The sequence below is a fragment of the Mustela putorius genome, unplaced genomic scaffold (genome assembly GCF_011764305.1).
Source record: "Mustela putorius furo isolate JIRA1106 unplaced genomic scaffold, ASM1176430v1.1 tig00000596_pilon_pilon_pilon, whole genome shotgun sequence".
Taxonomy (NCBI): Eukaryota; Metazoa; Chordata; class Mammalia; order Carnivora; family Mustelidae; genus Mustela; species Mustela putorius.
Window position 1 is genome coordinate 16,269,867 of NW_025421428.1, and position 25,566 is coordinate 16,295,432.

Sequence of the window (25,566 nt, forward strand, 5' to 3'; positions counted from 1 at the left end):
TAGAGAAGTTGGGCTCCATGGAAAGAACAGAACTCCTGTACCTCAGAGAGCACCACCGAAGCAGTGAGAAGACAGCCCACAGAGTGAGGGAGAATACCTGCAAGTCATGTACCTGCTCAGGGGTTGATACCAGAACACATAAAGGACTCTCACAACCCAGCAACAAGCGAGCAAATAACCCAGTGAAATGTCGGCGAGAGGCTTAAGCAGACGTTTCTCTGAAGAAGACGTACAGACGGCCGACAAGCCTAGGAGAGGCCGTTCAACGTCACTCATCATTAGAGACATGCAAATCCAACCACAGTGAGATACATATTCACACCCGTCAGGATGGCTTTTCTTTTTTTAAGGAAAATAAGTGTTGGGGGGCGCCTGGGTGGCTCAGTCGTTAGGCAGCGCCTGCCTTTGGCTCAGGTCATGATTCCCGGGTCTTGGGATCGAGTCCCGCATGGGGCTCCCTGTTCAGCGGGGAGCCTGCTTCTCCCTCTCCCCCTCCCCCTGCTTGTGTTCCATCTCTTACTGTGTCTCTCTGTCAAATAAATAAATAAAATCTTCAAAAAAAAAAAAAGAGAGATTGGTAAGGATACAGAGAAATGGAGCCCTCATGCACTAACGGTTGTGATAAAATGGTATATTTACCTTGGAAAACAGTGGCAGTTTCTCAAAGAGTTGAACATAGAATTACCAGATGATCTGGTGATTGCACTTGTAGGCATTTACCCAAAAGAACCGAGAGCAGAACCTCGGACCGATACGCGTGTACCGCGGGGGACGGGGGCATCGCTCCCAACGGTCAACAGCGGAAAGGAACCCAGTGTTCCAGGTGGTCATCAACAGACGAATGGGCGAAGCCCCGCCCCCAAACACGCGAGCGTGCGCGCGCGCACACACACACACTCCCTGGAATTTATTCAGCTTTAAAAATGAAGGAAATTCTGGGACGCCTGGGTGGCTCAGTGGGTTAAGCCGCTGCCTTCAGCTCAGGTCATGATCCCAGCGTCCTGGGATCGAGCCCCACGTCGGGCTCCTTGCTCCGCGGGGAGCCTGCTTCTCCCTCTGCCTCTGCCTGCCTCTGCTGGCTCTCTCTCTCTCTCTGACAAATAAATAAATAAAATCTTTAAAAAAAAAATGAAGGAAGTTCTGACACACGCCACAGCGCAGATGAACTCTGAAGCCATCACGCTGAGCCAAGTGTCTAGACACAAAAAGACAAACAACAAGCGATTCCGTGTACAGGAGGCACCGGAGAGGCCAGACTCAGAGCTCGAAAGTCGGGCGGTGGGTGCCGGGGGCTGGGAGGAGGCGGGTAGAGATGTTTAATCGGACGAAGCCTTTGTTTCGGATGATGAAAAATGTCTGGAGCTAGACAGTGAGCACACAACACCGAGCGCCCCTAACCTTACTGAACTGCACTCAGATATGGCTAAGATGATACGTTTTGTATCTTTCACTACTAAAGTAAGAAAAGGAGCAATCAAGTGGTTACCGTGTAGTGATAACAAGCACACATCTAGGGGATGAACGAAACCCAAGTAGACACACAGAGCCGAAGTAAAGGTGAGGACGGAACCAACAGAGCGACGGTCGAGCGAAAACACGACAGTCACACAGAACCGACGAGGGACTGGCGGCCGGCGTCCCGGCAGCAACGGTGGACGCCGGGAAACGACGTGTCATTCTCAGAGTTCTGTCAGACTCCAGTGACAAGCCCAGCAACGTTCTCTTTCAGAAGAGAAAAGACAGAGGGATTTTTCAGGGGAAACAGCCCCAATGGAAGGACGTAGAAAAGACGTTCCTTCAGCAAGAAAGAGCCCGTTTTTCCGTAGAGCGAGTCTACTGCGCGACGCACATCTACACAACATAAACTCCAAAAACCACCCAATACGTAAAACGAACATGATAATGTCTAATTTGTAGAATTAAGAAAAACAACATTGTGTTTAAACACTAGAAAGTGCTATACGTAAGTTGGGCAGGAACAAGAAAGCTGATTGTTCTGAGCTCCCTGCCCTAACTTTAACTTCCGACAATGGTAAGATTTCTAGACAGTCTCTAAAAGAATGGAAATAGAACTTATAACTTCCAAGTTAATAGGATAAAAAGTAAAAAGGATAAAGAAACTAAAAGAATAGTAAGAAACAAAGGGAAAAAATAGCAGAAGATGTAAAACCAGCAGAAAGCACAAGTCAGGGGAAGTCCAAGTGGACCCAGAGCACGTCAGCAGCTGTGCTGAGGGTAAACAGACTAAACTGATAATTTGAAAAGCGAATCCTGTCAGACTAGACTTTTTCGTACAGTCAGCTAGAAGCAGTTTATAAGAAATACATCTAATATACAAGCATAAAGGAAGATTCAAAGTGAAAACGTGAGGAATGTTACGCAAACGCGGACCGAAGAATGCTGGAGCAACGGGCCCGCGTGGCTGAGGACAGACGGCAAAGCAACAAGCATTATTAGAGTCAAAGAGGTTTACCTCATAATTATAAAATATTTCACTCAACGGGAAGATATGATAATTCTAAAAAATATACGCATACGCACGTAATAACACAGTTTAAAAACATACAAAGCAAATTCTGACACAACTGTAAGACAAACCCACCATCCTAGGGAACTTCGGCACAGAGAATTAAGCAGAAAAATCATCAAACAAGATACAGATGATTTGAGAAACACATTAATTAACTTGACCTGTTGAGAGAGAGAGTGTGTCTGTGAGAGACAGAAACGAGCATGAGAATCTCTCTCCTCTCAAGCCACGCGGAACACTACAGGGCCATCTGCTCCGCTACAAGGCAAGTCCCCACAAATGCCTGAGCGGACGGTATACAGACTCTGCCCCTTGACCACCCCATAGTTAGGCTAGAAACTTTACTTTTAAAAAGTAACTAAAAGCTCCAAAATTCTAAGCTCTCTGACATTGGAAGCCAGTCCTCTAGGCGCTAAAGAAGTAATTATCACGGGTGCTCAATGATCATTAGAAGCACGAACTAATACAAGTTCTACACATCAAAACTGACAGAAAGCAGGGAAAACAGCATTTCAAGAAAAAAATTTATGATCTTGAATGTTTCTATCATAAAAGTAAGAGGCTAAGAATGAAGGAGGTTAGTACTCGGCTGAGACAACCCCGGGACAGCGGAAGGAAGGTGACGGGGCGTTGAGAACAGACCTCGGTGAGACAGAAGACACACCCCAACAGGACCCGGACCAGACCCCGGTCACGCGGAAGCGCGTCCCGGGCTGACCAACCCGCCGGCCACGGAAGAGGCGGCACAAGCGTGCACCGGGGCGAGCGCGGACGCGGCAGGGCCCCACGAGCAGCAGCACCATCCCTACGCATGGGACGTGGGGCGGGCTGGACGCGCTCCAGAAAAAGGCAGAAACTGCCAGAGTGACTCAAGAAGATACGGACGGGGCGCCTGGGTGGCTCAGTGGGTTGGGCCGCTGCCTTCGGCTCAGGTCATGATCTCAGGGTCCTGGGATCGAGCCCCACATCGGGCTCTCTGCTCAGCAGGGAGCCTGCTTCCCCCTCTCTCTGCCTGCCTCTCTGCCTGCTCGTGATCTCTGTCTGTCCAATAAATAAATAAAATCTTAAAAAAAAAAAAAAAGAACTTGAAACCACAGCCAGGGGTGTCAGAAAAGGGTCACAGGTCAGGCCAAGATGGGTTCAACCTGGACGGGCAAGGTCCGGCCGGAATGAAGGATGCCGGCGGTCACAGTGTCACAGGAAAGGGAACAGGCCTCTGTGCTTATCGGAGTGGCTGTGGGGCCGGCAGTGGGAGGGCACCCTTGGCTGGCCTGGGTCTGCAGCTGCCACCCTACTTGGGCCCAAGAAGTGGAGTGAGGACGGCCCCCCTTCTGCTCCTGGGTGCCACTGTCCTGGAGCCAACGTCTGAGTGAACATGACGGGAACAGGGAAAACCCAGAAACTGGAAGGTCTGGAAAGGGAGGAAGAAAAGTGTCACTGTTTGTGGGTGGTGCGTCCCCGAGGAGCTGGCCGCCGCGTGGGCAGGACCGAGGACACTTTCGTCAGGTTTCTGGGGGGGACACCAGCCCTTAGGCCAATTCCTGGGGCAGCTCTGACCAACGAGGCACAGGCGCTCGTGGAGGAGGTCGCGAGCCGTGTCTGAAGCCCACGGGAGAGGACGGAAACCCGTGCTCGAGGGCGGAAGGCGGGGTATTGTGAACCCGCCGTCTTCTCCCCCCGGGTTCCTGGTCAACGCGGCTCCGAGCGAAGCCTCACGGCCTGGCCGCTCCTATGGGACGGGCCACAGGCTCACCCCGCCGGCGGCCAAGACGAAGAGGAAAGCCAGAGGCCCCAGACAAGACTCGGGGAGACGTGTTAAGGGTCCCCAGGAGGACTCAGCGTGGAGTCACGCTCATGGGGCACCATCAGCGCGCGGACGAGAGGCACAAGGGGCCCCTGGGGTGGTGCTGCCGTCCCTCTCCACCCCTACACGGCCCCACCACAGGGAGTGCCACCTCCGGGGACAGCCGCGGACACAGGGCGCCGGAGGCCCGACCCGGCGCTGGGCACACAGGCACTCCTGCAGGCACCCGGACGCCGACTCCCGGACAGACACCCCGTGCGCAGGAGCCACTGCCTCGGGCCGGGGACCCGCCTCGTGGGCAGGCTGGGCTAAGGACCGCGTCGGGCTCGGCGATTTTCTTACAAAGCCCCACACGGAACTGGAGGCCCGGCAGCTGGTGAACGTGGCAAAAGAGACGGGTGGTGGGCCCCGTGGCAAAGGGGACTCATGCCGTCACTCTGCTGCCCGCAGCGGGATGGCCCAGGGCTCGCTCTTGGGGCAGAGACAGAAGCTCAGTCCCCATGCGACCGTGAGCAGGAAGCGCGGCCCCACGCCCATTCCTCCTCCGCCACTTTGCCCGGCACAGTCAGAGCAGCCGCCGAGCCCACATCCTCCTCACTTGGACAAGAATGTCCGGAGGTGGCAGACGCATGTTCACCCGAATCTCTCCTACTACAGGCACTCGGCCACGGGCATCCACAGGCGGGCCACAGACTACTGGGGACACCACTCCCATGGGACACAGTGCTCTCCCACCTCACTGGACTCGAGGACCAAGCCAGAGGTCCCAGACTTCATGCAGAGACCGCATCCTGAAGACCGTCCTTGGGAACCACTTCTGGCCCCAGCGGGTCAGTGAGGGTCACCCCAGGAAGCAGCAGCCGTCGGGGGTGTAAGTGGGGACCTGGCCAGGTGCACCTGAAGTCCGCTGCCTGTCAGGGGCAGGTCACAAGCTGTGGGGTTGCCACGGACACAGACTTCCTCTGTGCATTCTGACTTCCACAGAGGGACTGCGGGCTCAGGCTTGGTGGAGACCAGCAAGACCCCTGCTAGCCTTCCGTAAACTCATTCTCTGTCCTCTGTGTGGCCAGACCCAGCCCCCCGCAGGCCATGCTTCTGGAATCAAGCACTTGGTTTCGGCATCTCTCGCCATGTACCAGACAGACTTCCCGCATCGCCTGACAAGACCTTCCCCAGCTGACCCCTGTCCTCTCCCACTCGAGGCCCCGGGTGTGGAGGCCTCCTCCGTTGTGGACAGCCTGCCCGGCAAGTGAGGGACACAGTGCCACTGCCCAGAGTGTCTACACCCGCTGACGAGCGGTGTGACGTCTCCCACTCTGGAGACATGTACTGAAAACCAGAATTCCTTAAAAGCTTGGATCAAAAGGCCTACTTGCACCAAGTTAAAGGGATTTTGGAAGCTACGGCTGACGCCAGCCCACGGCCCAGGTCTGGCTCACACCTCCCTGGTATGTGGCACCAAGTATGACCACCCACTAGTACCACCTCCCAGACCCCAGGAACGGGAACGTCCGTGCGTTTTTAGTCCCGTGTGGGTTGGCAGCACGTTCCAGACCCTGCCTGTCTCACACCTTCCGTGCCTTCCACTTGCAGTCCCCCAAGGCCGGCCAGACTTCTCTCGGGGAGACCCCAGCCCCCCAAGCCTGCAGCCACTCTTGATTTCCAAGCTCCTCGGCATGTGCAGCCGCTGCTAACCCTCGGTGCCGCTCTGCGGCCGGCTGGTCCTGCCGGTCCCGCTGGCTCCCGGCGTAGGGCTCACACCAAAATCTGGCTGCCGGCAGCCACACTCTGGGGAGAATCCACTTCTGGGCTCCCGAGGGCCGGCAGGATCCAGTTCCCTGCCTGACGTGGGGCCTCGGGCACACTGGCACCTACCCAGGCCTGATTCCGACTTCTGTTTCTGCTCCAAAGGCTCATGTGACCACACTGGGCCCACCTGAGTCATTTAAAATAATCTATTTTAAGGTCAGCTGCTTAGTAAATTAATGTCTTTAAATCCCATTTGTCGATGTAGAAAGTCACGGGGCAACACAGCAGGGTAAGGAGCAGGAAAGCCGAACCCGGCCCCTGGTTCGCTGGAAGCCCCGTGAACTCTTGGGGGTCAATGGGAGGGCACCTCCCCCACCCCCGGCTCCGGAATTCCGTGACCCGAAAGGCCTGGCGTGGAGTCCCCAAGAAGCCAGGCTGGCCGCCTCGGTCCCAGCCCCGCCGCGGGCTCAACTCAGCTGGGGTTGGAAGCAGGTGTTCTGTGCCAGGACAGTGGCCGGGGCTAAGCTCAGCACAACCACCTCCTCCCTCAGACGCCAGGACCAGGCCTGTGGGAGAGATAGCCCGTGAGGGGCCAGAGCTGGGGAGAGGCGGCACCCTGTTGTGAGTGTCCGCTGCTGGCCGGGCCGGGCCTGTCCTCCCCCAGCTCTGGCCCCTCCCTCCGGCAGCCTCAGCACCAGGCAGCGGGCGTTGGGGTGGGGGGGCGGCCAGCACTGAGCAGGTCCCCAATGCTCTCCTGGCTTTGGCCTCTGCATCAGTGGGGGGTGGGGGCAGGAAGTGCCCGCCCACTGGGCTGGCGGCATCAGGGCACCTGGGCCCTGTGCAGACAGGCGAGAGCCACGGCCCTCTTTGCTGGCAGACCAGGCCCACGGCTCCGTGGTCTCGGCGTAGCAGCCCGCTGTCTGCTGAGCCGGGGACCCTCTGTTAGAAACACGTTTGCAAATGCATAAAAGAAACCACATACGAACAACAACCATGACGTGGCAGCCCTGTGTGTCACGTGCGGCAGCACTGCTGGAAGCAGCCCAGGTGACTGTCCCTCATGCGGGGAGCGCGGGGACACTGCCATGGTCCACTGTGAACGGAGCACTACGGGGCCCCAAAACGGAACGAAGCACAAACACATGCGACAATGACCGTGAGCCCCGAAAGCGCGGCGGCGAATGAACGAGGCCAGCCTTCCAGAACGAGCGCCAGCGCGGGCAGAACCACAACCACAGCCGAGAAAACGTCCTCAGAGCAGCTGTGGCTGGTTGTGGTTGGGCAGAAGGCCGGTGGATGGAACACTCGGCTGGGGGACCCGTGTATGGCTTTGCCCCCATACGCCACATCCCAACCCCAGAATTCTGAGACCTCCCCCAGCCAGGTTCTCTCTGTGGCCCCGGGGGCTGGTGTTCCCCCAAGCAGGGTCCCACTGCGGCTGCGAGGACAGCCCCCTTCTGTGCAGTGTCTCCAGGGGCCACAGGACAAGGGGCGGACGGTGGGGGCCTGCCCAAAGGAGGGGAGAGGGCTCCCACCGGCAGACCCCAGGGCCGGGCAGCCACAGACATCTCTGCCCCTGGACCCAGGGGAGCCCCGTCCTCCACCCCAAAAACTTCAAACACGGCTGCTGCTCCCAAAGGACAGGGAGACAGCAGGGCCCGGAGCCCCAGGTGGGTGGGCACGAGGCCCCACTCACCTCTGCAGCCCTGCGGTGGTCCTCACCGGCGCCCAGCGTCAGCACGTCGGCCCCCAGGCAGCGCAGGCTCCGGGCCAGCCCATGGAGCATGCTGTCGCACACAGCACGGAAGGCCCTGACGGGGACCTCTGGGGCGGTGTCCTGCTTCTCAGCCACAGGCTCCCGCCACACGGCTTGGCTCAGCCCGCGGGCCCCTGACCCCCTTCCTGGTCTTGACGGGGGTGAGAGCTCTGAGGGCCAACCCTGAGAAGAACCGGGAGTCGCTGTGTTCTGTGCAGGAGAGAGCAGAGCAGACTAACACAGTGATGCACAGCCACGGCCCCCGGGGCTTCCGCACGGGTCTGCGGGCTGGGGATCTGTGCACAGCACACCGGGGCAAGGGGCTTGGGGTGCACGCCAGATACTGCCCCGGACCTCGGCGGGAGCAGCTCAGGCCTGGCATCAGGAGAGGGCTGGGGACTCCTCTTCCTACAGGACACAGGCCTGGGGCCCCACTTCTCTCCGGTGGAGGGACCCAGGCCCTCTTGGAAGCAGCTGACTGCCCCCACCCCAGGCCTCCTCCCTTGTAAAGACCTCATTCTAAGGACAGTGAGTCTTCCTGAGAACTCGAGGGAAGGGACCTCAGGGGCCACACTCACCGGCCAAGGCGAGGCTGAGGCCTCCTGCAGGCCGGGCAGCTCCCAGGCCTCTGGCCTCTCACTGTTCACTGGCCTCAGGCTCCTGGCCAGGTCCTCAGACAGGCAGAACCGGGCAGGTTCTCTGCACAGAGCCTGGTACACCTCCAGCAGGCAGTAGGCATCAGCAGCTGGGGGTCACGGGGCAGCCTCAGCCTCCAGCTGGGGGGCGCGGGGCTGTGGGGCAGGGGCATGTTCGGGAAGGGAGAGGGTGCCCACCTGTGTACACCAGCTGCCCCTCGCTCAGTGGCCGCCGGTCCCAGTTAGAGAGCTGCTGCGCCTTGTCCAGGGGCTTGCCCAGAACCTGCTGCACCAGGAGGCTGAGGCCCCGCGGTCCCCTGGCCTCACCTCTGCCTAGAGCCGGCTTGTCTGCCACCCGCATCTGCCAAGACAGAGCCTCTCAGGAGTGAGGGGCCTGCCCTGGAGGAGGGATGGCCACCACTCGTGCCATCACTGTCGCACATGGGGACCCTGCCTGGGGAAGGCCCTCTGCCTCCACAGCCACCGCGCACAGAAGGAAGGACACAGACGCCCCGGCAGGCAGGCGCAGGGACTCAGAACCACGTGACCTGCCCGCAGGTCAGCTCTGGGGCTAACAGCTTAGTCCCCAAAATGCGCTGATAACTCAGAGGGGCCCAAAGCAGGGCTGGTTCTGGGGAAAGTGTGGGGACATGTGGTGACACCCACTCCTGGGACGGCCCTGGTGACCTGGGCGACCGCAAGATGCTCTGAGGCCCGAGTGCTCCACAGACACGGGCCTGTGCTAAGGGCCCCCACCCCCCGCCCCACGGACCTGTCTGCACCTGCAGCAGATCTAGGCTGCCCCGCAGCTGCTTCTCCACGTGAGCGAGGGCAGGGCAGGAAGCACCCAGGCTCCGAAGGTCCCCTGACATCCCGTAACCTGCGGGGAGGGCGGTCCGTGGGACAGGCACCTAAGGAAGGGGCCCCGGCCTCGTGCCAGCACCCTCCCCTGGGGTGGCAGGAGCTTTGCTTACCCAGCTTAGTGATGGAGGGATCCGAGAGCATCTGGGAGACCAGCCTGGAGAAGGCCTGGGACACCTGCCCTCCCACTGGCCGTGAGAACACAGGCAGGTCCAGCAGGAACACGCGGCCCTTCACGGCCAGCTGCAGGATGGACGCCTGGGGCCGGCCCCCTGTGCCAAACGAGGGTCGCCACTCCAGGTCCACAGCGAGCACCTGGCCGGGCTGTAGAGAGCTGGGATGAGCCGGTGAGGCCCCCCCGGGGGCCACGGGCCTGGGGCTGAGGGTACGGCCCCCCGAGGGTGAGGGTGAGGGGAGGCAGTGCTACCGCCCTGTGGGCTCCTAGGGGACTGGGGCTGGGCCTGGCCCTTGGCTGCCCCTTGTTCCACACAGAAGGGGACGAAGGACTCCTTCTGGCCTCCTTGGGTGCAGACCAGCCATGGCACAGGTGTGGAGCTGCCGCAAGTGGGGGGCCAGAGCCAAAGGGCTGTGGGCAGGTGCCCCGTACTGCCGCTTTAGGCCCGGGGTCTCCCAGATGGTCTGGTATGGGTGCCCGGCTCTACAGCGGCGCTTAGGGGGCTGGGATGGAGGGCCTCGTGGTTCACGTGTGGACAGAGCCCCCGGAGTCAGACACCCACCTGTAGGAGCTCCTCCTCGTGCCTGGCTAGGTCCTCCCAGGAGGCCAGGAAATGGATGTCCCCGCTGGCGATGGGCAGCTGATAGTAACCATCCCTCCGGCTCTCGGAGCGCACCTCAGCAGCCCTACAAGCAGCATGGCTGTGGGTCCCTGCACCCGCCCAGCTGGCCCAGGGCAGACCTTGGAGAGGCGGGGGTGGGGGGGCTCTGGGGGCACGTCGGGGGCTGGCAGTGTCCTTCCCCAAACTGTTGACATACAGGCCTCACGGGGCCACTTGCCAAGGGATGGGGGTCCAAGCGCCTGCTCCCCTCACCAGCCTGCCAAGCCTGGGGTGCTTACCGCCCCTGGAGTTTGAGCCGGCGGAGCTCAGTGGCCACCGAGGCTGGCAGCTGCGTCTCAGGCAGCGAGAGGTCCAGGGCGCACTGGGCGGCCACGGCCTGGTTGTCGGGAGACGCCAGCCACCACCGCAGCTCGTCCTGCAGCTGCTCGTCCTGTCCCACCAGGGCCTGCGGGGCACACGGGAGGGGCTGTGCAGCCTGGCTCTGCCCTGAGGGAGTGGACAGTCCCCCAGGCACCCCCACCCCGCCAGACCTCACAAGTCCCAAAACAGGGGGCTGTGATCTGAAGGAAGGCCACAGAAGCTCCACGCCTGTGGCTCTGTGCCGACCCCGCTGTTGAGCGAGGGCCCCCAGCGTGGCTGGGTTGAAGGCTCGCCGTCCCGTGTCCACAGCCCAGCCCAACGGCCTCGCCCCATCTGTCCGTCTCTAGGCCTGAACTGACACAGTCCTGCCCCCAGACCTGGGACCAGCCCTATCCTTCTAGAACGTTGCCTGGCCCTGCTCCTCTCCGCCCTAGCATGGTGGGGCCTGCTCCTGAGCCTGGGGCTGCCCTCGGGTCTCCTCGCCCCCGCTCCTGGGCTGGCTGACATTCTCAGGGGAAGGTGGGCCTGTGTGACACCCCTGAATCCCCTGTCCAGAGAATGGACACGGGCAAGCAGCCCTCGGAGTAGCAATGGACATGGGGGCCTCACCAGGCTGCGTCTCCCACACCAGGGGCCAGCACAGAAGCAGAGGGACTCAGGTAGCCCCTGGGTGTCCCACCTGTGTCAGCTCAGTCCCGGGACACCCAGGGCCCACCTGCACCACCAGGGCCCCGAAGGAGGGTTTCCATCCTGGCTGAGCCCCTGGGTCCACAAGGTCAGAGGCTGCTGTAACTCAGGTGGGAGAGGACAGGACCCCGTCCTCCTGGGAGGCCGAGCCTCTCTCCCTCCTGATCTCTGGCCCGAGGAGCCCCTGCTGGCTGACAGGCCAGGCCCCTCCCAGACGACCCTGTTGCCCCAGCAGCCTCAGGCCATCCGCTTCCCAAAGGCTGCGGGTTCCCACGTGGACAATATGCGGAAACCCTCCGCATTCTTCAGGATGTCCGCTGCCCTTCCGGCTGCCTCGGCCTTGGCACCCAGGGGGGACCAGCCTTCCGGGCCTTCCCTGGGGGTCCACGTTCCTCTCCGGTGACTCACCACCCACCCCACACACCCAGCACTCCAGGGCTGGCTCAGGGCTGCCCCCCGCTGGACGCCCGATGCCAGACTCTCCCTGGGGGGGGGGGTGTCCCCTGCCCATCAAGTGGCCCCTGGCGCCATGCATGCTGCCCCTGGAACCCCTCACACCCCCCCTGCCCTCCAGAACGGCTTTACCCAGGGCTGGGGACAGCTCTCTGTCCACGACGAGCCACACCTCCAGCTCATGCCTGAGGACGGAAGCTTCTAGACTGTCCCGTCCAGGCTGCCGTCCTGGTGGGCACTGGAGTCCCCACTCCCAGGAGCGGCCTTACAGTCCAGCCTCCTCTATACCCCCGCAGCCCCCCGAGGGGCAGCTGCCTCCCTCTCGGGCTGGGGCTTAGGGGGCACAGAGCCCTGGACCAGGACAATGCTCAAAGGTGGTCTAGAATATTCCCTTGGGCAACACTGTGGTGCCTCCAGCAAACCTCGTGTTCTCTACCGCCTGGGGCTCTGTCCACTGAGGGCTAAAGGAGGGTCCAGGCCCCCTAGCCGCTCTGGCCCTGCCTCACCCGGGTGGGGCCCTCACACGAAGCTGACCCGTCGGGATCTGCCTCTCGGAGCTTCGGAGTGGGGTGGGCAGCCCTGAGGCTCCGTGTCTGGATCCTTGTCCAGGAACCTATGCTGGGAAGGGAGAAGCCCTTTCTTTACACCATCTGCTACCCAACCCGCCAGGGACACCAGGGGACCTGACCCAGCCTGTGGCCAACGGGAAAGCTGTCTGGGCCGCACGTCTGGGCCGCGGCACGCACGCGTCAAGTGTGCGCCCCACGCCCAGTCCGCACGTGTGCACGCACGCTCTCAGGGGCCAGGTCCTCACACAGGTCACCAGCGCCCTCCAGACTCACCTGCACGTGCTCAGTCCAGTTCTCCCGAGACCAGCTGCCCTGCAAGAGTGAGAGACAATTCTAGAACCCGGAGACACTGTCCCACCCGGAGCACACCCCCCTTCTCACCGCCCCAGAGTGGGCTCTAAGCAGGGCACACGCACCTCCACGAAATGCTCACGGCACAGGTGGCGCAGGGCTGCCAGACGCTGCTGAGCGACGGCGTGGGGACACAGAGCTGAGGAAAGACCACAGAGCTCAGGGTAGGACAGGGGCTGCACCCTACGCCCTGCCATGGGTGGCCGGACTCCCGGCCCCCGACCACTTCCGGGGTCTCCTGGAGCCCCTCCCTCCACCCTGGGGACAAGGGAGGGCAGCCCGGTCTCTCCAGGTGCCACTCCACACTCTCCAGGCAGGACCCTTGGGCTGGTGCATTCTCGTCTGGTCCTTCTGTGGGAATGTGAGTCCTCCAGGAAGAGGTCGTCTTGCTCACATGCCGACACACCGGTGCCTACGAGCCGGCCTCGCTCCCAGGAAGGGCACCCCCTGTCCACCCACCCCCCGTCCACCCATCCTGCTGTCCAGCCATCCGGCTGCGGCTCCCTGCTCCCAGGGCTGGCTGTCCTTGAAGCCTGGCAGTGCAGATGGGATGCTGGCCACAGGACAGTTAGGGACCTGGTCTTCTAAGGACCCTCCACGGGAGTGCCTGCCCCGCGAGCACCCACTTTCAGCACGGGGAGTGCCCTTGTGGTGGGGCCACCGTCCACACACAGCTGGCCAGCCGGTGACTCTGGGGCACCGCTCCTCCTTCTTCCTGCCCCCAGGAGGCCGCTTGGGAACCTGAGGCCACACCGCAGAGCGAGGGGGACGGAGCCTGAGGAAGGGAAGGACGGATAGGTGAGCAGGCAGGGGACAGGGGCGGCGGCCGCCCGGCCAGACTGCGAGGTCACCGACATGCTCTCTGGGCCCCGCTCGGGCTCAGATCTGCAGACAGAAGCCGGCCTCCCGGATGTTCTACACTTCGAAGCGTCACTCTGTCAGTGGGTCCTGTGTCCAAAAGTTTCGTGCAGGCAGTACCCCCCCGAGGATGGCCCTTGAAGGCAGCCTGGCCAACTGGCCCAGACCCGAGCGCAAACCTTTAAAGGAAAGGCACAGGGGATGCAGGCTGGCCACATGGCACACGTTGAACACCCGAAAATGCGACAAAATCCAAATACAAGCCAGACAGCATGCTGAGGGCTCCTTTGTGCCAGGACTCCCTGGGGGGCTCCACCTGGGACCCGGGCCTGGGGGGACTGGTGGGGAGCTCGGCGTGGAGAGGCAAGCACTCCCCGGCCTGCCTTCTGGATCTGACATTGGTGTGTGAGGGACCTGGGGCCAGCTGGGGAGGCCACAGACGGGGCCTGGCTGCACACAGTCATGAAGAACGGGAGACCCAGGAGGGTCCTCCCCACTCCCGAGCAGGGCCCCTGAGCAAAGCACCCCCAGAAAGCACCTGCCACTCCCCTCTTGTCTCACAGCCTGCCAGACTCTGCACACGGGTGGGGGACGCCCCCATTGTTCAGGGGTGTCTGCACACCAGATCTGCTCCTGCCTTGCACTCAGCCGAGACCTGTGGGGTGGGGTGGACCTCAAGGGGACACACCCTGAACAGAGGGGTACCGGGCTAAGGCTGGCCTAGCACCCCTAAAGACTCCTCTGGCCCCAAGCCCTGGGCCCACCACAGCCGTGACCTGACCCTCAGGTGGGTACCCTGGGGGCCAACAGCGGCACCGCAGGGCTGCTGTGAGGATGGACGCCCACCCAGAGCCTCGGACCTCTACGCAACCTGCTCACCAGCCCCGACTTCCCTGAGCCGCTCCTTCCAGTCCTGAGTCCTGGGTGGGAAGAGCCCCAGGGAGATGGGGACAGCCTCACAGCGGCCACCACCGACTCCGTGAATGATTCTATGCTGAGAGCCCGTGGGAGCTGCACTGGCAGGCAGCCTGACCTGGGTGCCCACCCATGTTCCCACGCGGGTACGCCAGCACCCATGGCTGGTGCACAGATGACCCTGGAGGCCCCTGTGCCGGGGGTGGTGTGTGTCTCTGGGGGGTGGGGCATGCCTTCGTGTCAACATAGTGCTCTAGTTCTCCAGATGCTGGGGCAGGTGCTCCACACGCCAGACCTCCCAGTTCCCCAGACCCTAACACCCCCAGAGGTCTTTGTTGCTGGGACCCTCCTTGGAGCACCTGAAACGTGCCCCCCACCCCAAGTCTCATGCTGTGGCTGAGGGCAGCTCCTTCCCACTGCTGCTTCCCCGGGGCTTCCGGGGTCCCTCTGGCTGGCTGGTCCTCCTAGACCTGGCTCATATACTTCAGAGGTGGGGTTTCCCGGCCACCGTCAGCACAGCCAGCAGCTCCTGGGTCCTCGCCGACCCTGACTGCCCAGGACAGAAGCCCACAGGCGTCCACACACCTGTTGCTCCCCCTGTGTATCCCCCCCGCTGCCAGCAGGTGGGCTGTTCAATCAGAAATCAAAGCCTCTTGGCGATGTGCTTCTCTCTGTGCAAAAGCCCCAAAGACTGCCCTCCTTTCTGGAGGCGGGCACCTTCATCCAAGGGCCAGAGAACCCGTGTAACTTCTCCAGGATGACAGAAACAAGTGTCATGACAAGCCTCTGAGGGACAGAGACACAGATGCTGACCAGGGCCGGGGCTGGGCCATGGGTACACACCCCAGAACAACAGTGGGCAAGACAGCCAAAGAAAAGACAAAATCAGAGACGTGTTCAAGCATCAGACAGCCGCACAAAGTGGGACAGCAGATCTAGAAGACGCCACGGGACAGCGTCTAGAGCTAAAGATATGACGATCGCAAGGTTCAGCGGTGGGCGTGTCTTGTCCTTCGTGGGACATGGATGAGGAGAGGCCTGGCCAAGTGGGAAAGAGGAGACGTCACCCGAGGGATGACGAAGGGGACACTGGAGGGCGGGGGAGGAGGCCACACACACGTCAGGGTCCAGAGAAGCGCGGAAGGAAGCAGGAGAAGCCACGTGTGAGATCGTGACTTACAACTTTCCAGAACCGACTGGAGACAGCAAGCCCCGGACTCACAAAGCCCCGCAAACACCAGCAAGACAAGGAAGACGCATCCGTGACTAGGGTCCTCTCCGGGAGGCCCGGAGCATCAGACAAGGACATTATCCCAAGAACAGCCAAAGGGGACAAGAAGAGAGAGCTTTCAGAGACAAGAGGGTAGATTTCTTCATAATAACACATTTCAACCCAAAGGACTGACATCGTACAAGGCATGATCTCTGATCACGGTGAGACTGAGCTCACACCAAGACAAAAAACCAAAACCAAACAAACGAAAACCAAAAAGAAAAATCTCACTTGGCTTGGAAATTAAGAAAATTAGAAGAAGTAAGAAAAACTTATCATAGAAATTAGAAAATATCTGAGCTGTGCAGTAATAGAAATAACATAAAAGTGGAATGTGGAGAGTATTTTCGGAGAAAAAAGGCTGACATCTAGCTTGGTGGGGGGGGCAGGCGAGCCGCGGAGAGAACTGGAAGCCGAGGGCAAGCAGCAGCCGTCAGCCGGCAGTATTCCCTCACACGACAGATCAGCTTCCGCACGACCAAGAAATCATCGACAAAGTGAAATGGTGACCTACGGAGTGGGAGAAAATACTGCCAAACCACATTTCTGATAAGGGGCAGATATTCGAAACACATAAGGAACTCACACAACCTAATAGCAAAAAAAAAAAATCCCAAATAGCCCAATTTAAAAGCAGGCAGAGAAACTGAATAGACATTTCCTGAAGAAGACAGTCAGATGGCCAGCCGGTACCTGACGTGGTCCAGGCGTCACTAACGACCAGGGAGATGCGAGTCAGAATGGTTTCCCCGGACAAGAGCGGGGGATGGGAGAGGGACCAGCCTCGGCCCCGGCGGTGGGCAGGTGCAGGAGGGGGGTCGGTGGATGGTGGTCAGCCCCGGGGGGCACCCAGGGCGCGGGGCCCCCGCTCACCTGGGTCCAGGCCCTGCCGCTCCAGCAGGCTCAGAACCTGCCGACTCAGCACTCCGGGGCTCAGCCTCTCCAGCCGCAGGGGGGTCACCTGTGGGAACTGCCTGCACGAGAGAGACACGGCTGCTGCCTGGCGGCCCGCACGCACACGGCTGGACACGCGGGAAGAGCAGCCTGCCACCGCGTCCCGCCCGCGTGGTCCCGCAGCTCGCACGTCCGTTCCGTCGGGTCCAGTATTTGCCTCGGTTTCCGAGTAACGAGCCCGGACGCAAGCTCTCGCTGTCCAGTGTCAGGCCTTCCGCAGGGACATCTGGCCCGGGAAGGCGCCCCGCCCCCCATCACCTTCCGCCCCTGCCCCTCCATCACCCCCCGCCCCTGCCCCTCCATCACCCCCCCGCCCCCCATCACCCCCCCACCCCTCTGCCCCCGCCCCTCCACCGCCGCCCCCTCCCCCACCAGCGGCCACGTTCCCACCCAAGTCAGGACACACTGTGCTTACGCCATCACGTGTGGCAGACACGGCCAGCGCAGACCATACCCCTTCTCTTCAGGGTTAGTGCTTGTCTGGTTTTATCGCCTCCTCAGTCTCCAGACCTCAGGCCCCGACCAGCCTCACCCTGAGCGGATGAGGAGATGAGCCGCCTCCCCACCCCCGCAGCCCCCTGCATGCGCACAGATGAGCTGGAGATGGGGTCGGCAGAGGTCTGTGCTCTGTCTCACGCTGGCTGGAAGGTTCCGCTGAGCTCAGACTTCGGGGTTGAACCCGCTCTCCCTTGCATGGGGCGGACGATGCTCCCAGAATCCTGTGTGATCCGGCTCTGCCCTGGGTCTGCAGGGGGTCCCATCGGCTCCGCTGCCCCGCACACTGGCTACACGGGACCCAGGCCCCTCGGGAATGAACGCCGTCCTCTCTCCTTACTTTCTGGGGTTCCCTGTATTCCAATGTTGGCCCTTCTTGATAGGATCTCTAATCTTTCATCTTTTCTCTCTGATTTTCACTGTTCATCAATTTTGCACTTTTTGGAAGACATCATCAAATTTACCCTCCAAAACTTTACTGAGTTTTTCTCCTTGTCATTGTGCGTTTACTGACGAGAGCTCTATTCTGTGTTCTGAGCTCCCCTGACTGGCACTGAGCCTCAGCCCTGTCCTAGCTATGCCCACACACACCGTGGCCCAGGGTCCCCAGGGTCTGGCTGACGGCCAAGCAGTGCGGGGCCTCGGCTCCCGGGCCGTCCTCGGGCTCCGTGCTGGACCCCACGTGCTCCTGGGGGCTGCAGGCTCAGCTTTCCAGCGCGGAGCACCACGGCCTGACCCCTGCCGCATGCCCAGATTCCCCTGCGGTCACTGCCTCGCTCATTCTCTCAAAACATCGTCTTGACATTCTCATTGTCCAGCAGACGACAATGCGTGTTTGTTTCTCTGCCAGAAGCATTCTCCGCAAACCAGTGTTTGTTGAGGCCGTAACCGACCCATCGTGAGCAGCAGGGACCCCAGGTGTCCTCACACCTGAGGACCCACTGCCCACAGCTCAACACGGAGTGCGCGGCCCTGCCCCCAGCCATGCATCTGACCAGCACAGACCATCTGCCAGGCCCTGAACTTCCTGCAGATGGCTTCGTGGGGTCTGGGTGCTTGGTCTGTACCATCTCGCACAACATTCGTCCATGTCATGTGTGTGATGTGTGTGCTCCAGCCGTGGGGCTGTGGACAGCCCTTAGGATCCGTCCGGTGCTTGGGGACCAGGAATAAAGCTGCCGCGAGCACTCCAGTCTCTTCAGAGACAACGCACCCATGTATCCTGGCGTCGTTCAACGGTGGATTTGCGGTGATGGCCCGAGCACACGTTTCACTGTGGCCAGCTTCTTCGAGTGGCCATGGTGCGCTCACTGTCCCCAGTGCGGCACGGGGGTTCCAGGTCCTCCACGTCCTCCCTAATGCTGGGTTTGCCGGACGCTTCCATTTTGGTCACTATGAAGGAGACTGTTGCATCTTTTGCAAATAGTTTCTTCCAGTCTACCCTTGTCTTCTCATTTAAAAGATTTATTTATTTATTTGACAGAGAGAGAGAGCATGAGCACACAAACAGGGAGCGGAGGAGGGGGAAGCAGGCTCCCCACTGAGCGGGAAGCCTGACGCGGGACTCGATCCCAGGACCCTGGGGTCATGATCTGAGCTGAAGGCAGACATTTAATGACTGAGCTTCCCAGGCGCCTCTTGTCTTCTCAATTTTTAAAAATACTTTATCAGGGGGCGCCTGGGTGGCTCAGTGGGTTGGGCCGCTGCCTTCGGCTCAGGTCATGGTCTCAGGGTCCTGGGATCGAGCCCCGCATCGGGCTCTCTGCTCAGCGGGGAGCCTGCTTCCCCCTCTCTCTGCCTGCCTCTCTGTCTACTTGTGATCTCTCTCTGTCAAATAAATAAATAAAATCTTTGAAAAAAACCCAACTTTATCTGTAAGTAACCTCTGCACCCAGCATGGGGCTCAAACCCAAGACCCTAAGATCGACAGCCTCGTGCCACACTGACTGAGCCAGTCAGGTCCTGCTCTGTGTCCCTTCCCAGACACACAGTAACGGCGATGACACACCACGCGAGGGGGCTGGGCTGGGGGCCGCACACGCTGTGTCCGCTTCGTCGTGTGGTGAGTCCCACAACCCCGTGAGACAGGCGAGCTTCATGCCATTGTAGGGCAGAGGAAATAAACCCGGGAAGTGAAAGGACTTTCTGGGTCCACGAGGTCCAGCCCAGAGCTCAGGGCCCGCGTCTCAAGGCGGTGGTCCCAGGGCTGGGCGGCTCGTGGCGTGGGATCAGGCCACCGCCGTCTGCATGCGGATGGCGCCTGAGGAGCCTCCACTGTCCTCCAGGTGCTGCTTCAGCCGTGGCCGCCCCCATGCCCCGCCTCCGCATGACAGCCTCACACACACGCAGCTTAAACCCCCATGGGCTCCACGGGTGTCCCAGATGAGACCCGTTAGGTGAAGGGACAGTGTGACTCTGTGTGTAACACATTGTTCACACGACATGGAAGATTATTTCTGTTCATCGAAGGGACCTAACGGGCTCTCGGCTGGCTCCGGCCAGGTGCAGCCTCTGGGATCCAGAAGCCGGTCTCTGGCTGGCTGCCCAGGCTGTGACCCCTGCAGACCCTGCGCGTGGCTTTCCCCAGTGCCTGTCACCCGTGCCCCACCCTGTGCCCCCACAGGGCTCACCTGGCCACAACTCTGATGTCAAAGCCGGGCTGGCACCAGGAGTCCAGGAGGGCCAGCAGCCTCCTCTGGAGGTCTGGAAAGCCAGCTACGTAGCGCTGTGCGAGGGCCATCCTGTCCTGCAGTAGCAGCGGGGAGCTCATCTGTGGGGGAGCGTGTCCTCAGGTCATAGCCTTGCAGGCGCCTGGCCCTCCACCCCCGTCAAGACCCCAGACTCACCACCTCCAACCTAAAGGAGGGAGTAGCCAGAGCCTCAGAACAGAGAAGAACAGAGGCCCGTCCACGTGCCCTGGCTCCCTTGGGGGGTGGGCAGAGGCTCAGCCACATGTCTCCTGGCTCCCAGGGCACGGTGCACTCACCCCAGCCTACGCCCTGGGCCTGCACTTCTCCACACACCCACACACACCCATACACACACCCACACACATGGGCCCCATGGCTCCCTGGGGCTCTGTGGTCATCCCCATCTCCATTACAAAGGACTGGAGGCCCCGAGAAGCTAGGGGGACCCCAGGGAAGATCAGCTGCCCCCCTGTCTTCACTGAGCTGTGGTGGGAGGCATGCGGGATACCAACCACAGGCAGCAGTCCCGGTGGCCTGGGAACGCCTCCTCACTGGCCCAGGTGGCATGGCGGTGCATGGGGCCCAAAGGGCCCTGAGCTGCCCAAGCCCACCAGGAAGCTCTGAGGAAGCGCCTGGCGGGGACACTGGGCCTTGGGACATTCAGGCCACTTCCACCGCAAGCCAGGCCCCACCAAAGCCCCTCCCAGTGGTCCCAACAGTAGACCCTTCGTCTTCTCTCCTTGCGACCACACAGGTCAGGCTGCCTGGAGCCGACTCTACAGGGACCATCTGCTAGGTCGGGACCTCGGGGTGGTCCTTATGGGGAGCCCCCGTTCCTGAGAGCCCCTCTGGCCATGGCTCTGGAGCCTGTCCCACCTAAGTCCAGCGACTGCCCTCCAGGGCCCCGCCCCCATGGGCCTTTCTTGCAGCGGCAGGTGCTCCCTGGGGAGCCACCCCCCCCCCAGCAGGAGCAGAGGCCAGGGCTCAGTGGTAGGAGAACCCTTCACCCCAATCGTGGTTCTGGAGACTCAGGCTTTATCTGAGCTGGAACCCAAACGATCCCCGTGAGGAGGACCCTTACCTTCTCAACATCGAGTAGTGGCTGCAGCCTCAGCTTCAGGCCCAGCAGAGCAGCCTGGCGGTCACAGATGGAGCAGTCACGCCAGGCTTGGCGGGGAGCGGGCAGCCCCGTGGGGCCCTCCCAGTCACGGCGGGCACGGGCTTAAGGGCCCGGAATCCAGAAGCCTCCCAGCAGACAAGCCAGGCTCCGGGAGGGGGGCAGGTGGGAAAATGCGGCGGGGGGGGGTGGCTGCCAGGCTGGGGTGTGGCCGGGATGGGGCGTCAGGCTGGGCGCTGGGCCGCCGGGGCTCTGCCCAGGGGGTGTTGCTGAGTGCACTGAGGATGCAGAGGGAGGGTGGACAAGCCGGGAGCTCTGTCACGCTCCCAGACACCGGCGCCCTGTGCCTCCCCAACACCCGCTCTCGCCTGCCCCTTGCCTCCCAGGAGTGGGCCTTCTACCGGCAGGCGCCTGGCACGGACAATCACGGCGCCCCAGCCCGGAGCCAGGGCTGTCCTCCCTGAGGGCCTGAGGTGCAGGGCCCTCCTCGCACTTTCCACAAGGCCTGCTCTGCGTGTACCCCCAAACCACGAATGGCTGCACAGCTGTCTGTCCAAGCGGGCTGGCCCACAGGGGAGAAGCTGGAGTAGGACGTGGTGGGGTCCGTGTGTGTTGGGGGGACGCACAGAGTTGCCCCTCGGGTCCACAGAGGAAGAGGCTCTAGCCCCAGCTGCGTGCTGGTGAGGCAGGGGGCGCAGCGGCCCCAGGAACGGGACGTGGGTGCCGAGAGCCCTGAGCCGCGGGGCCTCGCTCACACTCAGCACAGAGGGCGCCGGGGCCCTGAGTGCCCGCACGTAGCGCAGGCCCGGCTACTATTAATAATTTCCATACATCGTGCTCCCATTATGAGCAAAAATAACCAGCAGAGGGCCGGGCGCCCCGCCCCACGCAGCTCACACAAAGGACCAAAATAGCGGCCTGGGAAAGGCTCGCTCTGGCCTCCGGCCTCCGGCCCAGGACTGTGGGGGTGGGGGTGCAGGGCTAGGGGCCTTTCCCTGCGTGGAGCTGACCCAGCGCCTCCACAGCCTGGCTGTGGTCCAGGGCTCGGTGGCCTCCAGGCCCCTGGGGGCCCAGGGGTGGGGGTGGGGGCACCGGACAGGGGACAGGGCCAGGGGAGGATGCAGAGGGGGCAGGGCCAGGGTTGGAGGAGGGGGAACCACATCGCTTCTGGATGGGAGACCCCCTGAGAAGCTAAGGGAGCACCGAGCCTTTATCCGGGAGCCCCCCACCTCTGCATGGCCCCGCATGGCCAGAAACTGGGGTGGTCACAACATGGCTGCCCAAGTCCGGCTAGCTCCTGGGCTCCTCTGGGGTCAACACCTGAGCTGGGCTTGGTCGGGCCAGGCCACTGTCGGGGAAGGGGCTGTGGGAGGGGTACCTGGGGGCTTGGGACCCTCCCACCCTGCAGACCAAGCAGGGGGGCCAGTGACCCTGGGGGAGATGAAGCAGGAGGAGCCACAAGGCAAGGGGCCGGAGGGAGTAGCAGAGAGGACCCCGGGGGCCTGGCCTCACCGGCCTCTCACTGCCTCTGCTGGGGTGCCAGCCGCTGCCACAGACTTCCTCTGTGCTCTAGGCCCCAGCCCTCAGCAGGGCGCAGGGGGACCCTTGCCCCCTACCCATCCAACAACCTCTCTGAATCCTGGGGCGGGGCCTGGGTGAATCAGGCTTGGGGTGTGGGGGACTGGCGGCCTGGGTGGAAGGGGGCAGGGCGGGGCCAAGGGAGGTTGGGCACTGCCCCCCACCGCAGCACGGGGAGCTTTGCCATAGACGGCAGCCTGCTGCCCAGTCCCCAGCCTCCCTCTGTCCGCGGGGGCGTTCTCCCTCTCCAGGAGCCAGTGAAGGGCAGGGCCACCCTCTGCCAATCCCAGCCCTCAGGGTCCTTGTCCGTGGTGCCCGCTGGCTTCGGCGGGAGGGGGGTTCGGGTGGAGGTTCTCAGGCTGTGCTTGGAGCCCAGCCCTACGCAGCCCAGGTGGGCGGCTCAGGTCTCGTGGGCACACGCCCACCTGGCCACACTGTGCCTCTGTCCTAACGGAGGTCAGTGGCTCACACCGCCGTCCTTCTCACTCCTTCCTCCACAGCCACCAGCTTCCCGTCTGGCCAGCACTCGGGGTGACCTCTCTCAGCCCGTGAGGATGCTGCAGGGCGCGACCAGCGTGCCCAGAGCCGGGTGACCACCCACATCCTGGGGAAAGTTTGGGACATGCCCCCATTCCGCACCTGCAGCCCTGGGGTGGGGCGGGAAGGGTGGCCCAGGACAAGGAAGGGGGCAGCCTGACAGCAGGGGGACGGCTGACAGCAGAACGCTTGGGCTGGCTTCTGTCTTTGGAGGGGGTCCATGTAGGTCAGGCACTGTCGTCAGGCCAGGCTTAGGATCCGTCTCTGGTCATTTTTGTGCCTGAGATTCAGCAGACCAAGCTGTCCGCTGCCTACTGCCAGGACACACAGGGGCCCCAGCGGGCATGGGAAGGTCACCTGCCGACTCAGGCCCGTGGCACAGGCAGGGAGGGTGCGAGGGGCTCAGGCCCCACAGAAGGAAACTGTGAGGAACTAGCACCTCCCGAGCCTTCCTGGCCTTGGCATGGAGGCCACTGAGAAGAGGGACACGGGGCTGCTCAGCAGCTAGGTCAGAGAGAGGCTGTGGACCCCTCTGGCCGGACAGTGCCAGAGCTGCTGCCTTGGGGGAAGGTAAGGAGACCCAGAAGGGCCTGGTGGCCAAGGCGGACAGAGTGCCCACCGGCCCCTGGCCGCCCACTCCGCGGGACAGGGGTGCCAGGCAGGTGCCCAGGCAGCCAAGCCCAGACTCCGCAGCCTCAGACCCAGGACGGGCCGGCCTGCCACCTCCACAGCTCAGCTCGGCCTGGAGCCAAGGGGCCTTACCCCCCCCACCCCCCCGAAGCAAAGCTATCTTTTTACCTTGATAAGCTGTTTAAAAAATGTAAATAAAATAACTCAGTAGACAAAAGCGGGCATTCATCCTGCCCGGAGCCAGCCGCCGCCCTGGACATGAAATATCGGCGCACATTAAGTCGTGAGTCCCTGCTAATCCGAGCGGACAGGCCTGAATGCGGCCCCTTTCGCCGGGCGCGGCGGTGGGCACTGGAGCGTGCATCGCCTGCCGGGCCGCCCCGCTTGGGGACAATGGCTTCTCTTCGCAGAAGGGGCCTGTGCGGGACAAGAGCCTCCTTTGTGTTGGGATTCCTGCCTTGGAGCGCGAGGGGGGTGCATTCAGCCGGCCCTAGACACTCTTTGAAAGGCCCGGGTGCAACAGAAGACGCCGAAACACTAGCCTGCCTCCTGCCTCCCGCATTCTTGCAAGCCCGGCCGCCCCTTCAGCCTGCGGAGAATGGCCCTGCGCCCCAGGAGCGGAGCCCCTGCCACATTGTCCCTGGCGTGGTCATCTTGGTTTCTCAGCGCCCTTCACCAGCCTCGAGACAAGAGCCTGGGCCGGAGCACGACAGCCGCTAACACATGGCCCAACCTCCAAGGACCGAGCACTGGCGGTCCAGGTGAGGCCGACCTCGCCATGAGCCTCCTGGCGGGGACTGCCCCTCGGGGAAGAAGGTCCCTGTGGGGTGGGCCCGGGATCTCGCCTCAGGACGCACTGAAGCCCGAGCCACCACGGGTACGGGGAGCAGTGTCCATGAGCAGCGCTGTCCCCGAATCAGGCTCGACTTTGGGCCCGATGGGGCAGTGGGTAGAGGTGAGTCAGGAGTGAGCCTCTGGATACCCCGGAGCACCAGACCTGGGACTCGGGGAGAGCGTGGCCCTGAGCGGGCGCCCCAGGACCTCTCCACCACCTACTTCCCCAGAGGATGGTCGTCACATCTCAGGGCACAGAGAGGCCACGGGGACCCCTGTGCCTGCAGCAACTACTCACAGCCACTCTTCCCTCCACACCGCAGAGTCCTGCTCCCCGGCCTCATGCAGACCCGAGTCACTCCCGGCGCTCCTGGCCGGCCTCCAAGACCTCCAGAGCCCCACCAGCGCCATGAGGCTCCTGAACCCACATCCCCACATCTGACCTTGCTAGGCCTTCCCAGAACAGAGGAGCCGAATGACCGACCCGGCACAGCCCACGCCCAGGAGCACCGCACGTTCTGCAGGACTCTGCCATCACGACCCGTAACCCGTGCCCCACACTGAACTTCCACAGACACACACGGGCACCAGCCCGGGCTGGTCCCGGGGATCCCTGGTCCAGCAAGGAGCCGACAGGACCCTCCAGGTGTCCGACCCTCACGGGGGCACCCCCACTGGTCCGATCTGACCCAAGTGAGCCTCCACACAGCAGGAGTCAGGCCATCCCAGGTGGGGGGAGGGCCTCTTTTAAGGGTCCAGGGAGGTGGCAGGCCCAGCGGGCAGGGCCATCGAGGGGCTGTTCCTGTGGTCAGACCCTGCTGTGAGAACAGCACAGCAGCCAGTCCCCAGGCCTGGTGTGGTTGTGGGCCCCCCACAAGCACACAAAGGGAGCCAGCAGGAGCTGGAAGTAGCTGGGCCCAGAGGGAACCGGGCTGCTCGCCCCCAGGCCACGACAACACAGAGGCCGAGTGACTTTGCTAGTGGGTGCGAGGGGGGCCTCCAACCCCATCCGGTCATGTGGGTGCTCCCTGGCCTGGGAGGGCCTGGGCTGGCAGGGGTGGTCAAAGTGCGGGGACTGTGTGCAGAGGGACCCCACACCCTTGACCCTCTTAGTCCCCCACAGGTGTTCCTGG

At 62.1% G+C, this 25,566-nt stretch overlaps 1 protein-coding gene across 7 annotated transcripts in view; it reads right to left on the bottom strand.

Moving 5' to 3' along the window:
- Positions 1-25,566, bottom strand: part of EXD3 (exonuclease 3'-5' domain containing 3) — a 79,156-nt gene that overhangs the window by 22,784 nt on the left and 30,806 nt on the right. For 5 of the 7 annotated variants that reach the window (XM_045082804.1, XM_045082809.1, XM_045082807.1 and 2 more), the window contains exons 7-18: positions 20,819-20,872; positions 19,678-19,817; positions 16,472-16,572; positions 12,618-12,691; positions 12,475-12,513; positions 10,411-10,577; positions 10,073-10,196; positions 9,449-9,659; positions 9,257-9,354; positions 8,673-8,835; positions 8,418-8,584; positions 7,780-8,049 (exon numbers count right to left, since the gene is read on the bottom strand). In XM_045082804.1, coding sequence (XP_044938739.1) covers positions 7,780-8,049; positions 8,418-8,584; positions 8,673-8,835; positions 9,257-9,354; positions 9,449-9,659; positions 10,073-10,196; positions 10,411-10,577; positions 12,475-12,513; positions 12,618-12,691; positions 16,472-16,572; positions 19,678-19,817; positions 20,819-20,872 — 1,608 coding nt within the window. Of the gene's footprint in view, positions 1-3,579; positions 6,650-7,779; positions 8,050-8,417; positions 8,585-8,672; positions 8,836-9,256; positions 9,355-9,448; positions 9,660-10,072; positions 10,197-10,410; positions 10,578-12,474; positions 12,514-12,617; positions 12,692-16,471; positions 16,573-19,677; positions 19,818-20,818; positions 20,873-25,566 lie in introns of those variants that run through there. The other 2 variants (XM_045082810.1, XM_045082805.1) reach the window with 2 other exon arrangements.